Source organism: Lepidochelys olivacea, assembly GCF_965140295.1.
Source record: "Lepidochelys olivacea isolate rLepOli2 genome assembly, chromosome: 10".
Taxonomy (NCBI): domain Eukaryota; kingdom Metazoa; phylum Chordata; order Testudines; family Cheloniidae; genus Lepidochelys; species Lepidochelys olivacea.
Window position 1 is genome coordinate 44989073 of NC_140420.1, and position 23514 is coordinate 45012586.

The following is a 23514-nucleotide window of genomic DNA, read 5'->3' on the forward strand; positions in this document are numbered from 1 at the left end:
TGCCTGAGCCCCATTCTTACAGGAGGAGCTGGAGGGTGCTGCCTCCCACAGTCCAGTTGCCCAGACACTCCCGCACAGTACACTTGCCATATTCCAGGGGGGGAAGAGAAAACAGTACTGGCTGCTCTACTGCCTGGAGGGCGCCCCAGAGCGAGCAGGAGAGGAGTTTAACTGGCTCTGCCTGGAGCTAGGGGGTACTTAGGAATGGATGGGGCAACCCCCATGCTGCCCCCAGGGCAGCGCAGGTGAGAAGGGGGCCAAGGAGAAGCTGAGAACCTGGACCGGTGGTACCCAGCAGCTCTGCCAGTGTGCAACATGGGCCGCCGTCATGTTGCCAATGGCAACGTGGAGCCTTGCGGTTTCGTGCCCTGCCCAAACCTACAGAAGGCCGTGGAAAAGACTGGACCCCCCCAGCTGTGTAAGGAAATGCAGGTGCCATTGCAAGGCAGCCGCCTTTGCTCTGACCCCAGGGAAATGCCAGTGCTCTCAGCCTTGCAGTGACACAGACACACACCACAACCCTTCCCCCACCCTACCCCCCTCGGGCCGGGCCTGGGCTCGCAGGGTGCGGGGCAGGAGGGAGCCAGCAGGCTGGGCTAACACGCCTTCCCGCAGGGGCGGAGGGGTCTTTCCCCGAGCTGAGTGGCAGAGCGCCTCCTGCCACAGTCAGCAGCTCTGATTGGCTGTCCTTGCTGAGCAGGTGGGGAAGGGCAGCCAATCAGGCGGAGCTATTTGGCACGACCCCCCTCCCTTCTCGGAGGGGCCGAGCGCCAGGACGCCAAGCCCACCGCGCTGAACGATTTGCGGAGAGCACTGAGCACGGCACGCGACCACCTCAGAACGAGACCATCGAGAGCCCCTGGACACGGCAGAGCCCCGCCCCTATTCTGGCTCCACCCACTGCAGCCAGCCCCGCACCCTCTCCCGACTCTCTGTGTTTTCTGGCGGGCCCGCCCTGTGTTTGGCTCCTCCCCCTCAAGGGCGTCCCCTGACCCCCTTCGCCCCGCCCGCCCCTGGGCATGGCTCCTCCCCCTGGCCCGCAGGGCCAAGCCCCGCCCCCGCTCACGGCGCCGCTCTCTCCTCATAAGGCTGTCGTTGGCGTTTCCGCCCCAGTGGGCAGCGGGGAGGCGGAAGTAGCCTCAGAAGCGCAGGGACATGGCGTCGGGCGGCGCTTGCAGCTCCAGCCCCTCTGCGGAGCGACTGCCCCCGCCCTTTCCCGGGGCCGAAGGGGACGCGGACAGCGACACCGAGGGCGAGGACATCTTCACCGGCGCCGTGAGTCCGCCCGGGGCTCCCGAGCGTTGCTGCGCCGCTGCCCCCGTGTCGCGCCGGCCCGGGGGCCGCTGGGCGCTGGAAAGCAGCGAGCTCCCGCCTGTCGGCGCCGCTGCCGAGCTCCGCCGAGAGGGCCTGAGCCCCAAGGGAGGCGCTCGGGGCGCCGCTGGAGGAAGCCGGGTCGGGGGTCTCCTTTCGCGAGCGGGGGCAGGAGCTCCTGGCTGGGAAGTGCCTGTAACTCGTGACCAGCCCTTGATGGCAGGGCCGGGCTTTCGGGTGGCAGGGTCTCCCGTGACGCCTCTCCCATCCCTTTGCCGAAGTGCGGAGTAAGGCAGGAGTAGGCAGGGAGGGACTCTACCTAATTGCTAGAGTACAACTGATTCACGGCTCTGCCACTGACTTGACGTGTGTCGCTGGGCACATCACTTAGCCTCTCTGTGCCCCTTTATTTGTAAAGTAGGGATAATAACTGGCCTTTTAAAGGGGTGTGAAGATTAGGTTGCAAAGAGATCTGAAAATGCAAATTCAGTGGCTACTTATCATGTTGACCTTCACTGGAATATCTGTTGGGTAGGTAAAAACTAAAATGTTACAAACCAGTCACTTTGTTGTGATGCTTGTCTTGATCTTAATCTGCATTAGATCAGCTGCTTAGAAATCATTTAATACAAATGGATTACCATTGGAGCTCTAGTCATGGGCTAGGAGAAATCTTGACTCTTTGGTTATAATATCCTACATTCTTAATACATGTAGTCAGAGAAATCTAAGCATCCTGAGGACACAGGGGGAAGCCCTGGAGGGAGTCATTCTGTAACTAGCTGCTTAAGAATTTTTGGCAAAACCACATGGCTTGGCGTAGCTAACAATAGATAAATTAGTTTTCCAGTCTGGGTATGGGTACGCTAAGGAAATGCATGTTGCTGGCATGTTTCATCAGGCTTTGTGATATGGTGAGAGCTTTGTTGTGCTTGTACCAGCAGTGAACTTTTTTCAACCCAACTTGGTGAGGAGAGGGTGGCAGAGGGAATTTCCTAGGGAGGATAGTGCTTGAGTGAACAATGTGTCACTCTATTGTAAAATGGGCTGCCTTTAAGAATGACCTGTCAGGGGCTTTATGAACATTAGTTGCACATTCACATCAGTACATCATTCTCAGGCTGTGTGAAAAGTGATCGAGGGAGACATGATAGACTTGTGGATAGTCATCAGACTAATCTGCATCATGATGAGAGCTGACAGTGGATACTACTTTGGCCCCCTGAGGCCAGTTTCCATTTTATTTACTGTTCTAGTATGTACCACCATTATATCTTCTGGAAATGCTCTAGTGGCTCAATGTCTAAGGAATTAGATCAGAGGTGGGCAGCCTATGGCCCATGGGCCCATCCTGCCTGGCCCTTGAGCTCCCAGCCAGGGAGGCTAGCCCCTGGCCTCTCCCCTGCAGCTGTGTGGGCAGTGCTCTGAGCAGTGCGGCTGGCTCTGGCCAGGCAGTGCAACGGCCAGACATGCTGTTCTGAGCACATTGTAAGTGGGCCGGGAGGTTGGATAAGGGGCAGGAGATCCCAGGAGGGGGTGGTCAGGGGTCAAGGAGCAGGGGGGGGTTGGATGGGTTTGGAGTTCTGATGGGGGGGGGGGGTGTGGAAAGTGGGAGGGGGTGGGGGCCAGGCTGTTTGGGGAGGTACAGCCTTCCCTACCCAGCCCTCCATACAGTTTTGCAATCCTGGTGTGGCACTTGGGCGGAAAAGTTTGCGCACCCCTGTATTACATTTAAACAGGCAAGGTTTAAATATACTAACTTAAAACTTGACACCAAACTCTTATCAGGCATACAAGGAAAAAGCTGGTAAGAATTGTTGGTTTTCCCCACAACCTTCTCCTGTGATTCCCTGCATGTGCAGTCCCCTCTAGATAACTGCTGGGAGAAAGCAAAGGAATTCTAGTGTTTTTCCTCCTGCTCGTGAATGCCCTTCCACACCTGGCCACCTCTGCTCTTGGCAGCACACCCTGCCTAGACCAGCGGTTGGGGGGCTGGGAGCAGGTTTCAGGGGGTCCGCCAAACAGGGCCAGCATTAGACTCGCTGGGCCCCAGGGCAGAATGCTAAAGCGCAAGCAATGTAGCTTTTTGGGGCAGGCAGTTGTCCTGCTTGCTATCCCCTAATGCCAGCCCTGGCTTTTATATGCAGAAAACCAGTTGTTATGGCTCAGTGGAATCTTTATAGCATCAGGGGTTGGGGGGAGACTCAAAGAGAGAGATTGAGAGCCCCTGGCGTAGACTGTCCCAGAGAGTCCTGTCCCACATAAGGATGGGGAGGTGCTGCCACTTTAATTGCCTGTAGGAGTCAGGAATCTCCTGGCCAGACTTAAGACTGTGCATTTCTAGAATAGGATGTGGGTGTAGGGTGAAAGGGAGAGGAGTCTCTGAGTGCATTAAGGCCTTCTCACTTTTGTGTGAAAGTGTTACCTTTAATTTATTTCTGATTCTTTGCATTAACAGAAAATTTCACCTTTTGAAGCTGGTTGAACATGCAGTAGCAGAGGATATTAGGCTTGTGGCCTCTCCCTTTTTTTTCTTTTGTCCTTTATACACTTGAGAATCAAAAGTTTCTGAAATCATCTTACACTTGAAAATCTGGTCCCATCTAGCCTGAGACTAGTTTAATAGCCTCATAATGGCCAAGAACAAAAGTTGAACAACCAAGAAAAGAAGGGTTTTTAAATCACTATTTCAGCATTCTTTTGCTAACAGGTCGAAGTTCAATGAACCAACACTTTGGAGAAACTGAGTCTTAAAATTTCTAGACCCCCGCGCCCAGTCAAAGTGTGTGAGCTAACAACATATTTCATGAAGAACCCCAGCAAGTTTTCCAACTGGGAATGCCAAAGTTGATATTCCTAAGGAAAACCTTCTAGCTTGCCTTTTTCCGCTCAAAGAAGCAAAGGGCACAAGACCAGCTTCTAAAATCCTCTAGTTAAGTACTCTTTGACTAGGAAAAACAAATATTAAAAACTGTATTCCTGTCTAATAGCTTAACATGTAACAGAAGGCTTGACATTGTCACCTCTTCATCAAATATAACACTAATCGGTGACTATTGCAAAACATCTTGTTGCAGGCAACATAGCTCTCAAAATCCAGCTTTGTGTGCAAGAGTAATATGTACACTTACTCCCTAAGGACTTAAGTCCTCTGGAAGAAATTTTTTGAAAAAGGACGCAAGATTTCACAGGTTAGCTTTTTTACTTTGGGAATCTCTTCACTATCTCTGTAATAAAAGAACTGTTTGTAGCAAAGCATCACTGATGCTGTAATTTGAAAATGAACACCTGAAATTCAGGGATAGTAGTCGTTGCTTTGTGGGAAAGCTTGCAGTTACACAGACCTACGAGTTACACAGGAAGGGTTAAAATAGAAACTGGTCTGGGACAGAGTGGAATCTGTAGGTTGCAGGCATAAGAAAACAGCTTGGTCAGGACATAGCTGAAGTAACCCAGTTGTGAGTGGGAAGCTTTTCCTAGTGTGTATTGGTGCTGATCTGTAAACTTCTGCAGAAACAGGGTCTCTTAAAACCTGGAGGTGCCAGCTTTATGGCTGTGAAGAGGATTCCAAATGTGACCTGAGATTGCTAGTAGACCAGCTTCAGTGCCATGCCTCTGCTGCTCATAGCTTTGCTAAGCAGCAGTTTGAAATCAACAAAACTGGTCTCCTTCTGAGCTAATGGGGTACTCTGTGGGTCCCAGTACAAATGTTCTTATGCTACTACTTGAGGCAGAAGTTCTGAGCAGCAGAGGCAGGTACTAGGATACTCTTTAGGGGTAGAATAGCAGATTCTCTTCACCACAGCAGTAAGGTGGATCTAGAGAAGAAAGACAGCTGCATTTTTCCTCCAACAGCTAGGGGGGGTAGGTACATCAGATTTGATGCCAGTTAGCTGAAGGCTGATGTGAAAGATGGAGCCACGAGAGGTGTCAGGAGGAGTTTCCCAAAGGCCTTGCACTTGGATCTCTTGTTTCTTGTGAGCAGCTGTAGGGCTGGTCTACACTGAAAACTTATTGGGCATAGCTGCCTATCTCAGGGGTGTGACACCCTTGAGACCCACAGCTATGCCACTCTAAGCCTTGGTAGAGACAGTGCTAGGTGGATAGAATTCTTCTGTTAGCCCAGCTACCAACTCTCGGAGGTAGATTAACTACAGCAACAGGAGAGCCCCTCCTGTTGCTATAGAAAGCATCTATGCCAAAGTGCTATAGCGGTACTGCTGTAGTATTTTAAGTGTTGTCATACCTTTAGTCTTCATGGTTGGGCCTTGTCTATCCTGCTACATTTCCTGTTGTTGCTAACACTGGTCAGCATTAGCAGTGTTGAGCCTCAGCCTGGGGAGAGGATGAGAGAATGACTCACATGTGACAGAAGTGAGTCATGTCACTGAGGCTAGGTCAACCCTACCACTTCTTTATAACTTTGTCGCTCAGGGTGTGAATAAGCCACCCCCATGAGTGATGTAAGTTACACCGACCTAAGCACCAGTGTGGACAGCACTGTTGGTGGGAGAGCTGCTCCCACGGACATAACTACCGCCTCTCATGGAGGTGGATTTATTATGCCGACAGAAGAGCTCTTGCCTGTCTGCATAGAATGTTTTCACCTGACGCACTACAGTGACACATAGTGCTTCTAGTGTAGACTAGTCCTTGGTATACTTCTGGAAGGTGCTTGGTACTGTGGTGGCAAGAGTGATGATAACCTATTCCAAATAGAATGGTGGGTTGCTGGCATGGCTACTTCTAGCACTGTGTAAACATGTGTAGAACGTGTCTAATCAACTTGGTATCAAAAGCTGGCAGAAACCAGTATGCGCTGTTTCTAGTGTTGGTAATGCAGGCAGAAGCTGAACAAGTGTTGGCAAGAGCTGAACATTTTTAGAAAGCAGAACTATTGTAGACACAGCCTGGATGTCTTTTGCTTTAAAAAAAAAAAAAAAAATCCAGCTCTGCATTAAGGAAACTTTAGAACGGTAACCCCCAGCTTGCAGCAAAATGAATATCCTAAATCCTAATTCATTTCTAGAGCTCATTCTCCCCTTGTTTTTGGAGTTCTAGTTCTTCCTCTATTCGGCATCATGATGGCTAGAAGGGACTATCTGGAACAAAACTCTCTGGCCCACTCAGCCATATTGAGCAAAGCTTTGAAGATTCATGCGGTGACTTAAGTTTCTTCTCTTGCCTGAAGATGGCTGTCCTGTCCACATACAGCTGTACTTTAGCTAATGGAAACAAACTGGAGTTGTGTGCTCGGGGCAGTAGTCTTTGTAGATGATACTGGGCAAACAAACAGTAGTGAGGACTCCATGTAGAGATGTTTCCCCAAACATTAGACAGTGGTGCTACAGCTCCGTCTGCTGTGCAGTTCATTGGGGTCATTCTTGAATGACACTGGTCTGCTGCTTTTTTTAACTAAAAGCTGTGGTATGAAACTGCTGTCTGCACCTCTTTGCTGCTAAATAGATGTGCACTTTAAGCCCTTCAGGTCATAAATGAGTAGAAACTACTAGGAGCTAAAAGAGAACACTTGTTTAATTGATGCAATGACATGGAGAGATGAGGGCCCAGAAATGGCCTGGCCATTCAGCAATTAATCAGTGATTTGGTAGTCTGGATAAACATGTTAATCCTGGCTGGACTCTGCTTTTCCTTGACCCCTTCTCCACCTTGTGCCTGAATCCCTAGACAGGTAGAGGAAAATCCTTGGTTTTTGTTTAACTCATGCTCTCAACTGACTAGATCTGTATCTGTTGCTCTTGCCCCTGCCTATTAAGTTGTGGGAGTTCCAGTAGTGATAAGTAGCTTTTAGACTTGCTGTGTAGGCACATAAGCTGGAGTCCCATAGTAAAGAGACTGTTAACAGAATGTACAGCCACACTGGAATAGCCAAAACAGAGCAATGATCCATATAGTTAGGTACCCTTTATCAACAGCAGCCCTTGCCAGATGCTTTGGAGGAGAGCTCAGCTAGCTTCCAAAATTTACATAAATGCAATATTTTGGTGGTGAGAACTTCCTTCCTGGCCTCCCCTGAATACCACCTTGTACCTCCAAGTGTATGTGGGCTGACAAACCCCATGGCTTTCCTGTCTAGTCTAATTGCAGGTGAGATCCCTGTTTAGACAAATGGATGATCCTCTTGGATCTTACTAAACTCTTGCACTGATATCCTGCAGCAGTTTCACAAGGCTAATACTTCCTAGTATTCTAACCATTATAGGTCTTTGTCCTCCTGGCTTAGATGTACATGTCAACAAGCAGCACTTAGGGAGGATCACAAAGCAGGACTTGAAAAAGCCACTTGCTAATGACAGTAGAAGAATTACCCTGGTGAGTTGTGGGAGGGAAGGGTACAGAAGCCAAGCTAGCCAATCCTGGGGAACAATTTCTTAAGTCAGTCATTTGACTGTGAAGAGAATGCTTCGCTTGTGATCATGACCAATGCATTGGTGACTTCTGAGCTGTCTGCAGACCAGGAGTTTCTACTGCTGTTGGTAGCTTTATTTTTTTTTCCCAGTAGCCTACTGACCCGGGCAAGACAGACAAGAGCCAGAAGGAGCTAAGATTGTCACTAGGGTCTTGCCCTTTCTTCTTGCGTGTGGTTTGCTTAAATTTTCATATCCACCTCTGTCTAGTAGGTATCAGGGCATAAATACGTACCATATATACTCATTCATAAACCAAATATTTTTGGTAAAACAGTGATGCACCAAAGAGTGGGGGTCAGCTTATAAACAGGTCTACACCAAAATTTGAATTTCCACTCTATGAAATCATTGAATTGAATATCTAATACATTGTTGTTTTGTTTACCTGGAGCGTTCGCAGGCATGGAGCCCCTCAGCTCCCAGTGGCCGTGGTTTGCCATTCCCAGCCAATGGGAGCTGCAGGAAATGGCACTGTGATTGGGATATACACAAGGAAAAGAATCAACATAAAGCACTAAAATTGATTTTTCAATGACATGTTTGGTGTACATATTAAAGTCCCTTTTTAGGACTTTATCCTATCTCTTCTTGTCAGTCATCCCTTTTTGATGGGGAAGAAAGGATTTGTTCTAGTCATTTGAGTCAAGAATGACTTGTGTTCTTGCTTTTAACAAATCAGACAGGGTAGAAGAGAGGATGACAAAAGGTGGTGGGGTGGAGTGCATTTGATACATATTAGGATGCAGGGTGACTAGTCAGTTATGGAGAGTGGCCACAGCAGCTGTTGCTCTGGATCTGGCTCACTTCTCTTTCAGGGATGCTATCTGGCTTCTTGGTCAGGTCCCTTCCCTTCATGGGTCCTTCTCAGGCTGGTCAGAGCTGGATGGGCCATAACCTCTCATTATGCTGGTGCTGTGTAGTTAGTCACAGGATCACGTGAAAAGCCAAGGGACAGGACAGGAGGAAGATAGTGGGAGATAGGGACACATGAGGTCAGGGAAGATGGAACAGGATCTTGCATGGATCAGGCTGAGGTCTTTGCCACCACCGCACCAGCAATCAGGCATACCCACTGGTATTTCAAGGTCTGGGTGTTTAGGATGAAAATCCCTTGGCAGCAGGTGCAGTGGAAGATCACTTTTTTTCCCCACAAAGTCTCTTTAGGGGGCCCCCCCAAAGGGGGTGGTGGATGGGCTATTCCATTCTTACCTTATTTTGTTAATCAATTAGGCCTAACTTCCAAAGTACCAATTTTGGTCCATTGACTTTCAGTCCCATATTCCTCTTGTTTACTGGGCATGCCCTTAACTGAAGGACTGTTACATTAATAGGCCTGTTTGGATTAACCCAGTCTGTCTCCCTTTCTATCTCTTCCCTCCAACACTTACTGTTGTAGGTGATAGGAACATCTTATAAACTTATCTATTTAACACTATTGAACTGCCAGACCTATGCAAATTTGGAGGTCCCAATTATAGCGGTTAATGTTAAATGCTTGACTGAACTATAATTCCTGTCCTTCTGCTCTAGGCAAATATGTGAGGCAAATTAACATTGTTGGTACCTTTATGCTGGTTGCCCGCAGGCACTTTTTGCAGAACTGAAATTCTTGCCTGCGTGGATAGAACAAAAGACCATCTCCTTACTGTCTTTCTTATGGTTGTATAATAGTCTTTTCCTTCCAGAAGGGGAAGAATAATTCTGGCTAACATGAAGGCCACCCGTCTAGATCTGTATAAATTTATGACTGTTAACGCTACAGTGAGAATGGCATGTCTGCCTAGGTGACCTTTAGCATCTGACCTGTAATCTAGATATGTCCCCTTAATGTATTTGCAGCCTACATAACAGAGATTTGACAGTCACTTAGGCCTAGATCCACAGATGAAACTAGGCACCTAAGTCCCATTCTTAGCTGCCACTGCAATCCACAGTTATTACTTGGCTGCTGCCTAAAATCACATGATTCCTATATTGGGGTGGGGGATGCGGTAAAAGTTCCCTAGGAGCCTGTATTTCTGCCACTGAGCATGTGCACTGTTGCCTCACTCTAGCTGTCCAGATATTTATCTCCAGCTAAGCACTGGAGCAATTCATAAGCCAGGGAAGATAAGCAGAGGAGCATCTAATTCATATGTACATAAGAACGGCCATACTGGGTCAGACCAAAGGTCCATCTAGCCCAGTATCCTGTCTTCTGACAGAGGTAAATGCCAAGTGCCCCAGAGGGAATGAACAGATAATCAAGTGATCCATCCCCTGTTACCCATTCCCCACTTCTGGCAAACAGCCATTGGTGGACCTATCCTCCATGAATTTATTTAGTTCTTTTTGAACCCTGTTATAGTCTTGGCCTTCACAACATCCTCTGGCAAGGAGTTCCACAGGTTGACTGTGCATTGTGTGTGTGGGAAATACTTCCTTTTGTTTGGTTTTTTTAAAACCTGCTGCCTATTAATTTAATTTAGTGATCCCTGCTTCTTGTGTTATGCGAAGGAGTAAATAACACTTCCTTATTTACTTTCTCTATGCCAGTCATGATTTTATAGACCTCTATCATATCCCACCTTAGTCATCTTCTTTTCCAAGCTGAAAAGTCCAAGTCTTATTACTCTTCTCATACGGAAGCCATTTCATACCCCTAATCACTTTTGTTACTCTTTTCGGAACCTTTTCCAGTTCCAATATATCTTTTTTTTGAGATAGGGTGACCACATCTGCACTCAGTATTCAAGATGTGGGCATACCATGCGTCAAGGTTCTTCCCCACTCTGAACTCTAGGGTACACACGTGCGGACCTGCATGAAAACCCCCTAAGCTTATTTTTACCAGCTTAGTTAAAACCTCCCCAAGGTAGAAACTATTTTACCTTTTGCCCTTGGACTTTATTGCTGCCACCACCAAGTGTCTAACAAATATATAACAGGGAAAGAGCCTGCTTGGAAACGTCTTTCCCTCCAAAATCCTCCCCAAACCCTACACCTCCTTTCCTGGGGAAGGCTTGATAAAAATCCTCACCAATTTGCATAAGGGAACACAGACCCAAAACCCTTGGATCTTAAGAACAATGAAAAAGCAATCAGGTTATTAAAAATTTTAATTGAAGGAAAAAGTAAAAGAATCATCTCTGTAAAATCAGGATGGTAAATACCTTACAGGGTAATCAGATTCAAAACATAGAGAATCCCTCTAGGCAAAACCTTAAGTTACAAAAAGACACAAACAGGAATATGCACTCCATTCAGCAGAGCTTATTTTCTCAGCCATTTAAAGAAATCAGAATCTAATGCATATCCAGCTAGCTTACTTACTAAGTTCTAAGACTCCATTCCTTTTCTGTTCCCGGCAAAAGCATCACACAGACAGAGAGCCTTTGTTTCTCCCCCCTCCAGCTTTGAAAGTATCTTGTCTCCTCATTGGTCATTTTGGTCAGGTCCCAGTGAGGTTATCCTAACTTCTTAATCCTTTACAGATGAAAGGGTTTTTCCTCTGGCCAGGAGGGATTTTAAAGGTGTTTACCCTTCCCTTTATATTTACGACACCATGGATTTATATAGAGGCAATATATTATCCATCCCTTTCTTAATGATTCCCAACATTCTAGTCACTTTCAACTGCCGCTGCATATTGAATGGATGTTTTTCAGAGAACTATCCACAATGACTCCAAGATCTTTCATGAGTGGTAATAGCTAATTTAGACCCCATCTTTTTGTGTGTCTAGTTGGGATTGTTTTCCAATTGGCATTACTTTGCATTTATCAACACTGAATTTCATCTGCTCTTTTGTTGCCCAGTCACCCAGTTTTGAGATACTTTTGTAGCTCTTCGCAGTCTGCTTGGAACTTAACTATCTTGAGTAGTTTTGTATCTTCTGGAAAAATGGGTAAACAGTGAGGTGGCAAAATTTTCAGATCATTTATGAATCTTATGTAGGACTGGTTCCAGTACAGACCCCTGGGGGACACCACTATTTACCTCTCTCCAGTCTGAAAACTGACTGTTTATTCCTACCTTTTGTTTCTTTTCTTTTTAACTAGTTACTGATATGTGAGAGCACCTTCCCTCTTATCCCATGACAACTTACTTTGCTTAAGGGCCTTTGGTGGAGGGACTTTATTAAAGGCTTTCTGAAAAGATAAGTACACTATATCCCAGAGGTGGGCGAACTACAGCCTGCAGGACCATCCTGCCCGGCCCCTGAGGTCCTGGCCTGGGAGGCTGACCCCCTCCCCAGCCACACTGCCATGCAGCACAACACTCTGAGCAACAGGGCTGCAGAGCCTGGCCTGACCTGCTGCTCTGTGCAGTGCAGCTGCCTGTCCTGGTGCAGCTGCACTGCCAGCCACTGGTGCTCCAGGCAGCATGGGTGGGGAGTTGGATAGAGGGCAGGGGTGTGGATAGGGGTCGGGGCGGTCAGAGGGCAGGGAACAGGGGTAGAAAGGGGGCAGGAGTCCCAGGGGGGCAGTAAGGAAGGAGAGGAGGGTTGAATGGGGTGGTGGTGGAGCAGTTAGGGGCAAGGGGTTTGGGGGCAGTTAGGGAGAAGGGGTGGCTGGATGGGGCAGGGGTCCGGGGGGGACAGTCAGAGAGAAGGGGGGGGGATTTAGGCATGGGAGGTCTGGGGGCAGTCAGGGGACCGAGGGCAGGGGTCCTTGGGGGGGCCATCAGGGGGAGTGGGGGTTGGATGGGGCAGGAGTCCTGGTGGGGGCTATCAGGGCATGAGAAGCAAGGGGGTCAGATGGGTGCAGGGGCTGGGCCACGCCTGGCTGTTTGGGGAGGCACAGCCTCCCCAAACTGGCCCTCCATACAATTTCAGAAACCCAATGTGGCCCTAAGGCCAATAATTTTCCTAGCCCCTGCTATATCCACTGGATCCCCCTTGTCCACAGGCTTGTTGAGCCCCTCAAAGAATTCTAGTAGATTGGTGAGGCATGATTTCCCTTTACAAAAACCATGTTGACTTTCTCTCCCCTCCCCCCACCCCCAACAAATTAGGTTAATCTGTGTGTTCCCTCTAAGCAGCGTGGATGTGCAACATCCTATCAAGGGCCACACAGACTCTCAGGGCTGCGGCAGGGAAAGGTGCCTCTCCCCTGGCCCCAGCCCCAGAGCTGCGGCAGCCATGGTGAGACGGGGGAGGCAGCTCTCCCCTTGCCCAAGAGCTGCTGCAGCCAGGGAGAGGGCTGGGGGGAGTCCTTTCCCCACCACGGCCCTGGAGCAGCCTACACCCCAAACACTTCATCCCCAGCCCCACCCCACCACAGATCACCTCCATATTGGTGCACATAACAAAATTAATTTTTTGCATGCATATGCAAAATAAGAGGGAACATTGTTCATGTCTGATTTTGTCCTTTTTACTATAGCTCTAGTCAGTTTGCCCCATACTGAAGTCAGGCTTACCAGCCTACGTTTGCCAGGATCACTTGTGGAGCCCTTTTTAAAAATGGGTGTCACATTAGCCATCCTCCAGTCATTTGGTACAGAAGCTGATTTAAATAAGTTACAAACTAGAGTATTTTCCACTGAATGCATCTGATGAAGTGAGTTGTAGCTCACAAAAGCTTATGCTCAAATAAATTTGTTAGTCTCTAAGGTGCCACAAGTCCTCCTTTTTTTGTGAGTACAGACTAACACGGCTGATACTCTGAAACTAGAGTTAGTAGTTCTGCAGTTTCGCATTTGAGTTTCTTCAGAACTCCTGGGTGAAGTCTGGTCTGGGTGACTTATTACTATTTATCAATTTGTTCCAAAACCTCCTCTAATGACTCCTACCAATCAGGCCCTACACCAGACTGAGGTGTGCTCAGAGGCTGCTGACCTCAGCACAAAACAGCTGGGGGGGGCAGGAGGAAGACCTTTCTGACAACCTTTCACCCAGTGGCTAGAGCACTCACCTGGGTTGTGGGAAACCACCAGTTCAAGTCCCCTCTCTGCTTGATCAGAATGGATTTGAGCAGGGATGTGCCCTAACCTCAGGGCTATTGTCATTCTCACTTTTCTGGCCTAATTAAATAACCAAATTAAATGTTGTTGAAGTTGTTCCTCTTACTGTTTAAATTATTGGGCCAGTGAATGAGTAACCTAACCACTGGGCTATAGTCGTCATCACTCAGGTGAATACCCTGAGTGCATGATAATGTCTGGAACTATGGGATTGTCTCCCTTTGCTGCATCTTGATTTCCTCAAGACTTTCCTCCTCCACAGCACAGAGGCTGTCAGTGGGGAATGGGACCACGCTGTGTCCCTAGAAATCTGTGTACTTCTGTCTCCCCAGCTCCTCCAGTTCAGCCACTCAGTTCTCAAGAGCCTGTGCTCCATCTGAGTTCCATCAACTCATTGCACTGTATGTGCACATACACTACCTGCCCACAAGGCAGATAATCGTACATGCTGCATTCAGTGCAATAAAGTGGAGAATCCCCACCCTGCTGATATTTTTGCCTTCCTTCTTTTCACTCTTGCAGGGGTTTGGGTTGTTTAGAGGGCCAGATACACCTACAAACATTCTAAACTCCTTGGTTTGCTGCTTCTGGTAGCTTAGGAGCTAGCTTCCTAATGCCTCTTCCCCCAAGTTAGCCCCACCCCCTTGTCAAGGAATCCTAAAGGGGCTAGGGATCGAAAAGTAGCAGGCAAGAGCCTCCTTAGCGAGCTCTCAGCCTAGCCAGGCAGGCTGCTTGGCTCAGCACACAGACCCCACACCAGATCTCACTATAATCTTTAATCAAGCAAGCACACAACAAACTGACAAGTTTACCCCCAAGGATCCTGTGGCCACCTCCTTCACCTGAACTCCATTGCAAGTCTCCAGTCTTTTCTGCTCCTGTTGAGCTCCTAGCTAAATGTGCTAAGGCAGACCTCTGCTGAGCAAAGTGTAGGAACCCTGCTATATCGCTGTAGGCCTGCATCGCTGTACTACAGTGTGCTGTAAAATCTGGTTCTGATCACTGCTAGGTACTTACACAGGCTGATTCCCATTGACTTCAGTTGGAGCAGTCCTGCCTACTAAAACAGCAATGTTAGTTTGTTTTAGCCACCCCAGTTTCACTGTTCTACATGAAGCAACATGCATTCAGCTAGGACATACGCATTTGGACTCTTAAAATTCCAGCAGCCAGTTTAATCAGCAATGACTCAGTTAGCAGTGAGTCGGAACTGAGTGGTTTTCTTTGGACCAAGCATTATAAGCAGAACCAGAGCTGAAACTTGGCTGTTATGCTGACGTCCATAGCGAAGAACACCCAGGAGAGGACTGCCTGCCTTGTTTCTGTTCTTTGTTCTGAGCTAAGCTCTTTGCAATGCCCCATTACTCTTCCATGTTCAAGCAAATAAAACAAATCTTCATCGCAGGGTAGTACTCACATCAGGGGTCTGGGTAGAGTCTGACTTGCCATACTTACAAACGGCACAAGCCCTTATCTTCCCAAGGGGAGCATGCTACTGCTGAGCATGTGTTAAATCCAGCATCTCCAGTGAGTGAGCATAGGTGGGCCATCATGCACTGTGATAAGTTTCACTATTCTCCCATAGAAGTTACCAAAGCTACAGCTTAGTCAGTACTACAGTGTAGACATGGACACTACAGAGGAATAGGAGTTGGAGATTGTTATCAAAGAGTACTATTGATTTTACTAACTAGATATAAACCAAATAGCTTGGCATCTTTAACCAACATGAGTTGGAACCTGATTACTTTAATAAAAATAATTCACTGTGATGCTGAGACATTTGAGCAGTTACCGCTTCCCCTTCGTTTAAGTAAGAGGTGGCTGCAGAGCACAAGAAACCAGTCTCTTGCTACAATCCTGCCTATGTCACCTATCTGTGCCCCTTCTTCCCTAGTTTAATGGTAAGATTAACTGCAGAAAAACAAGATCTGAATTGCACCTGCTTCAACAGAAGTCAGTCACCACAGCATCCATGAAGAGAGCAGGGCTGGGGCTGAAGCGCCATAGGCCAATGCCTAGGGCTCTCCTGCCTGGAGTCACATGAGTACTGTACATGTGCATCTTAGCTTTCATGTAAATTTCTAGGCCTAATGTTTGTAAAGCAAAGCTCAAATGTGAACAGTGCATTGGTGATGGCTAGTCTTCAGACAGCCCAAAACAATAGCTTTGAGGGGATGAGCTGCCCCGTGCATCTCAGTGAGGTGTTAATTCCAAGCCTCAGTGCTCTGGGGAACCCCACCAATGCACACTCTAATAGAGGACCCTGCATACCCCTTCTGTGGGTCACAAACTGAATGAGCCAGCAATGTGGTGGTAGCTGTTCATGCAGCTGCACCACTTATTGTCAGACACAGCAGGTACATTCCCTCTGCTTAACACTGACAAGGCCTCAGCTGGGGTACTGTGTCCACTTCTGGGCACCATGCTTCAGGAAAGAGGTGAACAAATTGGAGAGAGTCCAGAGGAAAGCAATAAAAATGAGAAGACTTGGAAAACCTGGCCTGTAAGGAAGGATTTTTTAAAACAAAACAAAAAAAACCCCAGAATAAATCTTAGTCTCTAAGGTGCCACAAGTACTCTTCTTTTTGCAAATACAGACTAACATGGCAGCTACTCTGAAACCAGAAAAACTGATTAGTCTTGAAAAGACTACTGAGAGGGGACCTGTTTAAGCCTTCAAATATATTAAGGGCTGTTGTAAAGAGGATGGTGATCAATTGTTCTGTATCCTTTGCAGATAAGGCAAGAGGTAATGGGCTTAATCTGCAGCAAGGAGATGTAGGTTATATAGCTGGAAAAGACTTCCTAATGAGGTAGTTAAGCACCAGAATAGGCTTCCAATGGAGATTGTGGCATCCCTGTCATTGGAGGATTTTAAGAACAGGTTGGATGAACACACCTGCCAGGGATGCTTTAGGTTTACTTGGTCCTGCCTCAGTGGAGGGTACTGGACTTGATGATCTCTTGAGTTCCCTTTCAGCCTGACACTTCTGTGATTCTGAGTCCCTCTGCAGCAGGTCCAGCCCACTTACACTATGGCTGTGGGAGTATCTGCTTGGGAAAGCTACTGGGATTTCCCCTTGTTGCCACCTGTGCATCTTGAGGTGAGAGGGACCCTTGCTACTCTTGAAAGTGAGCCCATGCTGCTTTTTTTGCCTTTTTGGAAGGGCAGGAGGGCCTCCTTCCCCCCACCCATACTCAGTGGGAGTGGCCCCATTGCACAGGGCTGGCCCCACAGCAGGGAGCCCATGCCATGGTATAGCTAAGGGTCTAGATTACCTTAATCCAGCTCTGGGACAGACTATCTCAGCAAGGGCACAGTGTGTTCTGTTGCTGTAGAATGTCTTCTTTCTAGTAGAATGTCTTCTTTCTAGCAGATGGCAGAGTGGAGCAGGGAGCTAAAGTGCTCATTGCCACTCCATCTTTGGTTGGGCTGAAACTCTCCACTCCAGTTTCAAGATCCCTGATCTGTTGATAAAACCTCATGGTAAGGTGGCTAGACGCTACTGATGTTGGTTATTTCCACTTTCAGTTATCTGTCTTTAGATAGCATTGTCTCTGCTGCAAAACCGTGTTGTGCTGCAGGTATACAGGCAGGTGCCAGCAGAAATGCACTATACACAGTGCCACGACTATGCCTCATGTTAGAAGAGCAGGCTCTGAAGACAATATCACTGTACCTTCATGTAAATGTTCAGTAACAGCAAAGGAAGAGTGTATAAAGGCTATATGAGCATAACTGTCCAGAAAACCAGTATCCAGAGGCTCAAGGGTCCTCTTGTTAGGCCAAGCTAGACTTCAGTGTCTGGCTCCATCTCTGTAACTGGGACCACCAGTCATTGTAATTGCCTCTGACCCAGCCAGGATCTAAAACTAATTATCAGGTGCATTTTTATTTCTTCCCTTTTGAACTCTCTAGAGACTAAAGACTTAAATTTGTTAGTCTCTAAGGTGCCACAAGTACTCATTTTTCTTTTTACAGACTTCATTGTGGTGGAAGTATAGGACTACTTTTAACATGTAACTAGCTACTTGGCATACTGGTTTCCCTGGGCAGACTTTCATTTTCCCTTAGACCACTCTGTGTTGCCAAGTCACTGTCTCTTGCCTATTGAGTAGCCTGCTCAAATGGCAGTATTCTGTGTGCTGTGGATGGAGCAGCCCTGCAAACTCATTCTTGTGAGTCACAGGGTTGGATTGGCCCTGTTGACAGCTCAGTACTAACTGACACTGCAAAGTGCAGGTGGGTGTTGGGGGGGGGGGCAATTTTCAGAAAGAATGAGCTCCCTGGGTTTCAAAAGGAACATTATCTGTAGTGATGTGTTTGTGCCTTGTGTTAGGGCTTGGTGTCAGCTTCAAAAGCTGGCACTGTGCATCACATGGCTTTGAAGTGAAATCTCTAAACACTTGGAACAGAGATTCTGGACAGTGCAGCCTTCTCTGCCTTTGTAGAATTGTTCTAGGAGAAGACATGCTGCAACCTTATATAGAACAGATTATTGGCTCCCTGGTACAGATCTGGCTCCAAACCATGCCCGGTGAGCGGGACATGCAAATGGATCCATAGAATGGCCCTTTTTCTCTCTCTCTGTGTAGCAGTCTGTGGTTGGTATAATGGATAGAAACCCACTGATCTGAAAACATAATCCTGTTTGCTTCACAACTGGCCTCTCCTGCACTTCAGGGAATGACCCACTAGTGGTAGCAACACTTGAGATTGCTAATGTAGACAGTGCTCAAGTCACTGGTATCCTGACAGCTAAAAAGCCCTGCTCTGAACATAGCTGACTGTATAGTAGTGAAAATACTCAAGCTTCACCATTGCTACCAGTGGATCTGCCAGGCCTGGAATTATAGGCACTAACTTGCCCAGCGTATGCAGAGTCCAGTGCTGAGCAGTGCATGGTGCATTTAAACTCTGACTCTGTCCATGCTATCTTTGACATGGTACTAGTCATATCTATGTGTAAATAGCTGTCTGCACTGTCTGACTAGCATGAACAGTGCCTTCTGATATGTCCTTTATTTGAGGACTGTATATTAAATTGATTTTTGGAACAGGGGATGAAATAGGAGCTTGCTCTGTCCACCCCATGCATCAACCTGATATTGCAGTGCCTCCAGGAAAAAAGTGTCTTCTGGGGATGTTATCAACAGTGCTGCTGTTACAGCAGGCAGTGTCTGATAGTGGCAGGGGGGTGGTCTCTGTACATACCTGTCCTTGCTGGTCAGGAAAACCTACTGGAATCTTACTTGTTGCAACTATTTTCAACACCTAATACCGCTGCTGTTGCAGCTATAGTGCAGAGAGGATCTAAGAACTCACTTGTGACAGGAGTGCAGAGGCTCTGAGCAAATTTAATCTCCCCCTGCAACTCTTCCTAACAGCAAGAACAAAATCCAGTGACACAACTTCTAAATCGAATGGTCATAAAGTAGAGGTGCTGGAAGTACCTGGAGTTGCTAAGCTTGGCTGTATTGATTGCCCATGCTGTTCCTTGCACAGATCCTTTTCCTCCATTATTTTGAGTTCTTCCTTGCAGACTTTAATGCACTTCTGCCATCCCATTTCTAAATCCGATTAGCAGTAAGGTGACCAAGCATGACCATGTGGCAGGAGCAGCAGAGTGACAGCTGTGTGAAATCAAACCACATCATCTGGGCTGAATGGTGTGGTTGGGGCCAGCCTTAGGGAAAATGGTATCCTGGGCAAACTTGTATTTTGGAGCTCCAGTCCCCACTGCCTCCCTTGGCTCTCCACCTCCATTGCACTGAGCTCCTTTCTGTAGCCTTGCACTCCAGGCCCATCCCATTCCTTGCCACTTGGCCATGGCACCTAGGTCAGACACCCACCTGTAAGGCCAGCCCTGGTTGGGGTATGGGAGAGGGAGGTTTGGCTGGGAACTGGAACACTCCTCTTATTGGCAGGTATAAGTGATCTCTGTGCAACTCGTGATGTTCACACTGACTGCCACTCTGCTTTCAGAGCAAGCCCCAGTCACCCAAGAGGGAGTCTCCTCTCCCAGTGAATAGCAGCTCTAAAGAAAATGGGGATCGTGTGGAACAGGATGATCAGGACCTATTTGCAGGTAAGCTTCCCTGTGCTGTGTGCAAAGCACAACTCAAGCTTTTTCCAAGTAGGATGAGAGGTGACTGCAGCCACTAGATAAGAGCTAAAAGCTGCAGGAGGTTTGTCATTACTTAATTATGTTTAAATACCCAGTGGAGGAGGGGATCTGTTAAGGGTGGCACCTGCCCCTTCCATGCATCTGCTTATGTTCCTTTGAAAATGGAAACAGTAACAAGCTCTCCTGGCCTCTCTCTGAGAAAGCTGGGTAAGGGTTTCCTTAGCACTGCCTTAAAGGGGCAGCTCTAAATTGTAGTGGGAAAACAACTTGCCTGTGGCAACTGCTTGGAGAAGCCTAAACACCAAACTCTAAAGAATGTAAGCATTGTGATCTGCTGCAGTGTCCTTCTGGAGTGTGTAGGCAGAGCAGGTAGCATCTGGAGCTTAGGGTTCCCAACCAGCTGTGGAGTGAAAGTAACACACGGGTCAGTTTAAACTGTTGCTGTTCAGAATCCTATGACTGTCAGTGGCATGGACAGTACAGCTACTTGTAGACTTCCCAAGCAGTTCCAATGGCACTAGAGCTGCTCACTGGGGAGGAGAAGCCAAAACTGACAGAGGTCCTCAGCTCCTTGCAGCAGCCAGGAGGCTGGAAAGATTGCATGAAGCACTTCCACTCTCCAGTGGCCAGCATAAGGGCTCCAGACTTGGCAGAAGAGTGCACCAAAGCAATCTCCATGGAAAGCATCCTGGTAGGGATCTCGGAACTATTGCTCTACGAGTAGCAGGGAATAAACTCCAACCAGGGAGGGTGCCAGGAGCAGGTGCCATTCAAGAATCTATTCTACCATTCCAGCTGCCCTTGCTGTTCCCCTCTATGTACAGCCAAGCAGAGGGGAGTATGGCCTAGCATAAGATAAGAACTGGTGCCCTGGCCAGTATGAGCAGAAAAGAGCCCATCACTGGGCCATAAGGTAATAGCACCACTGGAAGCCGAAGCCAAAGCCAAGCCCTGGGCATATAGGCGTTCAGGGGAAACTTCCTCCGAGAGGCAAACACTGTCAAATACCTACATGTGTAAAGTCTTGAGACTGGGGAGTATAATACTGCCTGGAACAAGAGCTCTACTAGTTTCTCTGGAACCAGGTGAAAAGCTACAGACTCCCTTGGTGGTGACCCTTGTGCCTTTGCAGATGCCACGGTGGAGCTATCTCTGGACAGTACCCAAAACAACCAGAAGAAGGAACCTGCCAAAGTGTCCAGCCCTGCCCCTCCTCTAGAAGTAGCAGAAAGTTCCTCTTCCAAACATCAGCCAAAGAGCTACGAGGAGGTGAGAATTACTACTTCCATGCTGGTTGCCTTCTGTCCAATTCACTCTGCCAGTCTGGGACTGGCGTCAGAAGGTAGTGGTCTACATGTGATCGAAGGGTAAAATGTCAGGGGCACTCCCTCAAAGCTGGTTAACTTGAAGGGGGCTCAGATTCCCTTGAACTTAATTATCCTCTCCCTGTGAGATGGCAACACCTGCTGGCTGAGAGCAGGACACTGCTAAAAGCTTCCGCAAGGATGGAATGTCACTCACGTCGTCTCACTCACTTCAGGGACAAAGGTCAGCCCAAGTGAGTGACCAAGTTGTTGCTCATTGTGGACATGCAGTGCTGCTGTCAGATGACCACTTCTAATGCTGCAATACTGGCTCAATACAAAGTTGCTTGTAATGGTGTCAGATTTCACTACCATCCCTTCGTGGGGTACCTCCACAGGTGTCAGGCCTCAGGCCTTTACCTCTTCTGGGATGCAACTCTGCAATTTGTGTACTCTGCTAGGGACCTGGGTTACAGCCCCTGGTACCAACTGTGATTGATTCAGCTGGGCTAGGACCTGCCTGAGTTCCTCTTTGCAAGCCTGTGTCTGCATATATTTGCAGACAGACAAACCACTTCTCAAAACAAAGCATGACTTGATTTGCCAAAACAGTTATACAGTGCTTAGAAAAGGAGTACTTGTGGCACCTTAGAGACTAACCAATTTATTTGAGCATGAGCTTTCGTGAGCTACAGCTCACTTCATCGGATGAAGTGAGCTGTAGCTCACGAAAGCTCATGCTCAGATAAATTGGTTAGTCTCTAAGGTGCCACAAGTACTCCTTGTCTTTTTGCAAAGACAGACTAACACGGCTGTTACTCTGAAACAGTGCTTAGAGGTGACTTTCAAGTAACAGACCTGCATGCATATTTCCAGGGCAGATAGTATAATTGCTTGTTTCCATTACCTATTTGCCTTCCCATCCAGAAGGGTGAGCAGTTTTTCTTTATTGTAAAAGTCTGTCTCCCTGCAAGCCAGCTTTAACATAGTCTCCTTATGTCTGTAGTATGCAGGCTGGGCTCTCTGATCCTGTCTCAGCAGCAAGGGTATGGTTATAAATAAAGGCCAAATGAAGTACCTCTGTAGTGCTGTGTGGGAGAAGAGACTTGAATTTGGATAGAGGACCCATTTTCCTCTAGAGGTGTTGCTCTGTTCAACGCCTCCTATTTCTCCCCACACACACCTGCCCAACCATGGACCCATCTCTCTGGCAGGATGATGGGTGCAGTAGCAGGGTCTCTAGTGGGAGAGTCCTTTAGCCTGGAGAAGGGGTCTCTAAATCTCAAGTGCCACTTCAGTGTTATCACCTTTTCCTAAAGCGGTGCAGTATAGCTGGAGATGCTGCTCACTGAACCAATCAGCTGCCTCCTTTCACATTTTAGACTGAAGCGTACTGAGGACTAGTTTTGCAGCCTTGCTCCATCCAGCCACTTGTGTGCTGCTCCTGTGACCTAAAGGGGTTATGGGGGTTTAAGATTCCTATGGGACAATCCACAGGTGGCAGACCTGGTGTAGTTGGCTCTGTTCCATCCTCTATCCCAGCCTGTGTGGTAGGGGATATGGTGGAAGTGCCACTCCAATATAGTTATCCCAGGCTGCCATACTGGTTCTTGGGGGCACCCTACACAGCCAGGTGCAATGTAATATAGCCTTGAGGCTACTCTGTCACACTTTCCCACAAGGTCAGAGGAATGAAATGGTGTCAAAACTGCCTTTGGTTCCTGGATCTCACACTGGGCCCAATTTGGGTGGATCAGAAGAGTGGGATGAACTGTAGTAAACTGCATTTGATGTGGCTTTGCGTTTCTGGGAACAGTCTGCAGGTCCAGCACTAAGCTTCTGTCTGTGCTGTTAGACAACAGCTCAGCTTTGCCCTGAGGAACTTGTAATCTAAACACCAGATAAGCACGTCTGAATATTTAATGATTTGGCATGGTTTGAGGCAGGCTGAAACCTTGATCTGGGATTGTACTGACTTGCTATATGTACTCTCCTCTTCCTAAACAGCTGGAGGAAGAGGAACAGGAAGACAAGTTTGAGCTGACTGTGGGAGTAAGTGACCCAGAAAAAATCGGTGAGTCTATGCACAATGTATAGTGTGCATGGAGGTAAGATGGAGTGTAGAAGTGGAGCTTAGCAGGATGTAATGCAGCCAGTCCACTATCTTCCCTCCTGAATACACCACCAAGTCCCGCTCCTATCCATTCTCAAAATGTCAATCTCTTTTTTTTTGGTTTGCTTTCTTGCTGGTGGCTGGTTCTGGAGACTCCTCTGTACCTACCAACTTGAGCTTTTAGTAAATAGCCTGACTTAGCAGCAGCATATCTTCTAGCTTTATTGTAAGGAGGATGGCTATTCAGATAGGAGCTCTCCATTAGAGACTGGTAGTTC

General features: G+C 47.7%; 1 protein-coding gene across 1 annotated transcript in view; it reads left to right on the forward strand.

Moving 5' to 3' along the window:
- Positions 1-1100: 1100 nt before the first annotated feature.
- SNX1 (sorting nexin 1) overlaps positions 1101-23514 on the forward strand; it is a 40472-nt gene continuing 18058 nt past the window's right edge. The window contains exons 1-4 of the mRNA XM_084642318.1: positions 1101-1275; positions 19678-19780; positions 20952-21088; positions 23131-23197. Coding sequence (XP_084498444.1) covers positions 1156-1275; positions 19678-19780; positions 20952-21088; positions 23131-23197 — 427 coding nt within the window. The 5' untranslated portion in view covers positions 1101-1155. The remainder of the gene's footprint in view (positions 1276-19677; positions 19781-20951; positions 21089-23130; positions 23198-23514) is intronic.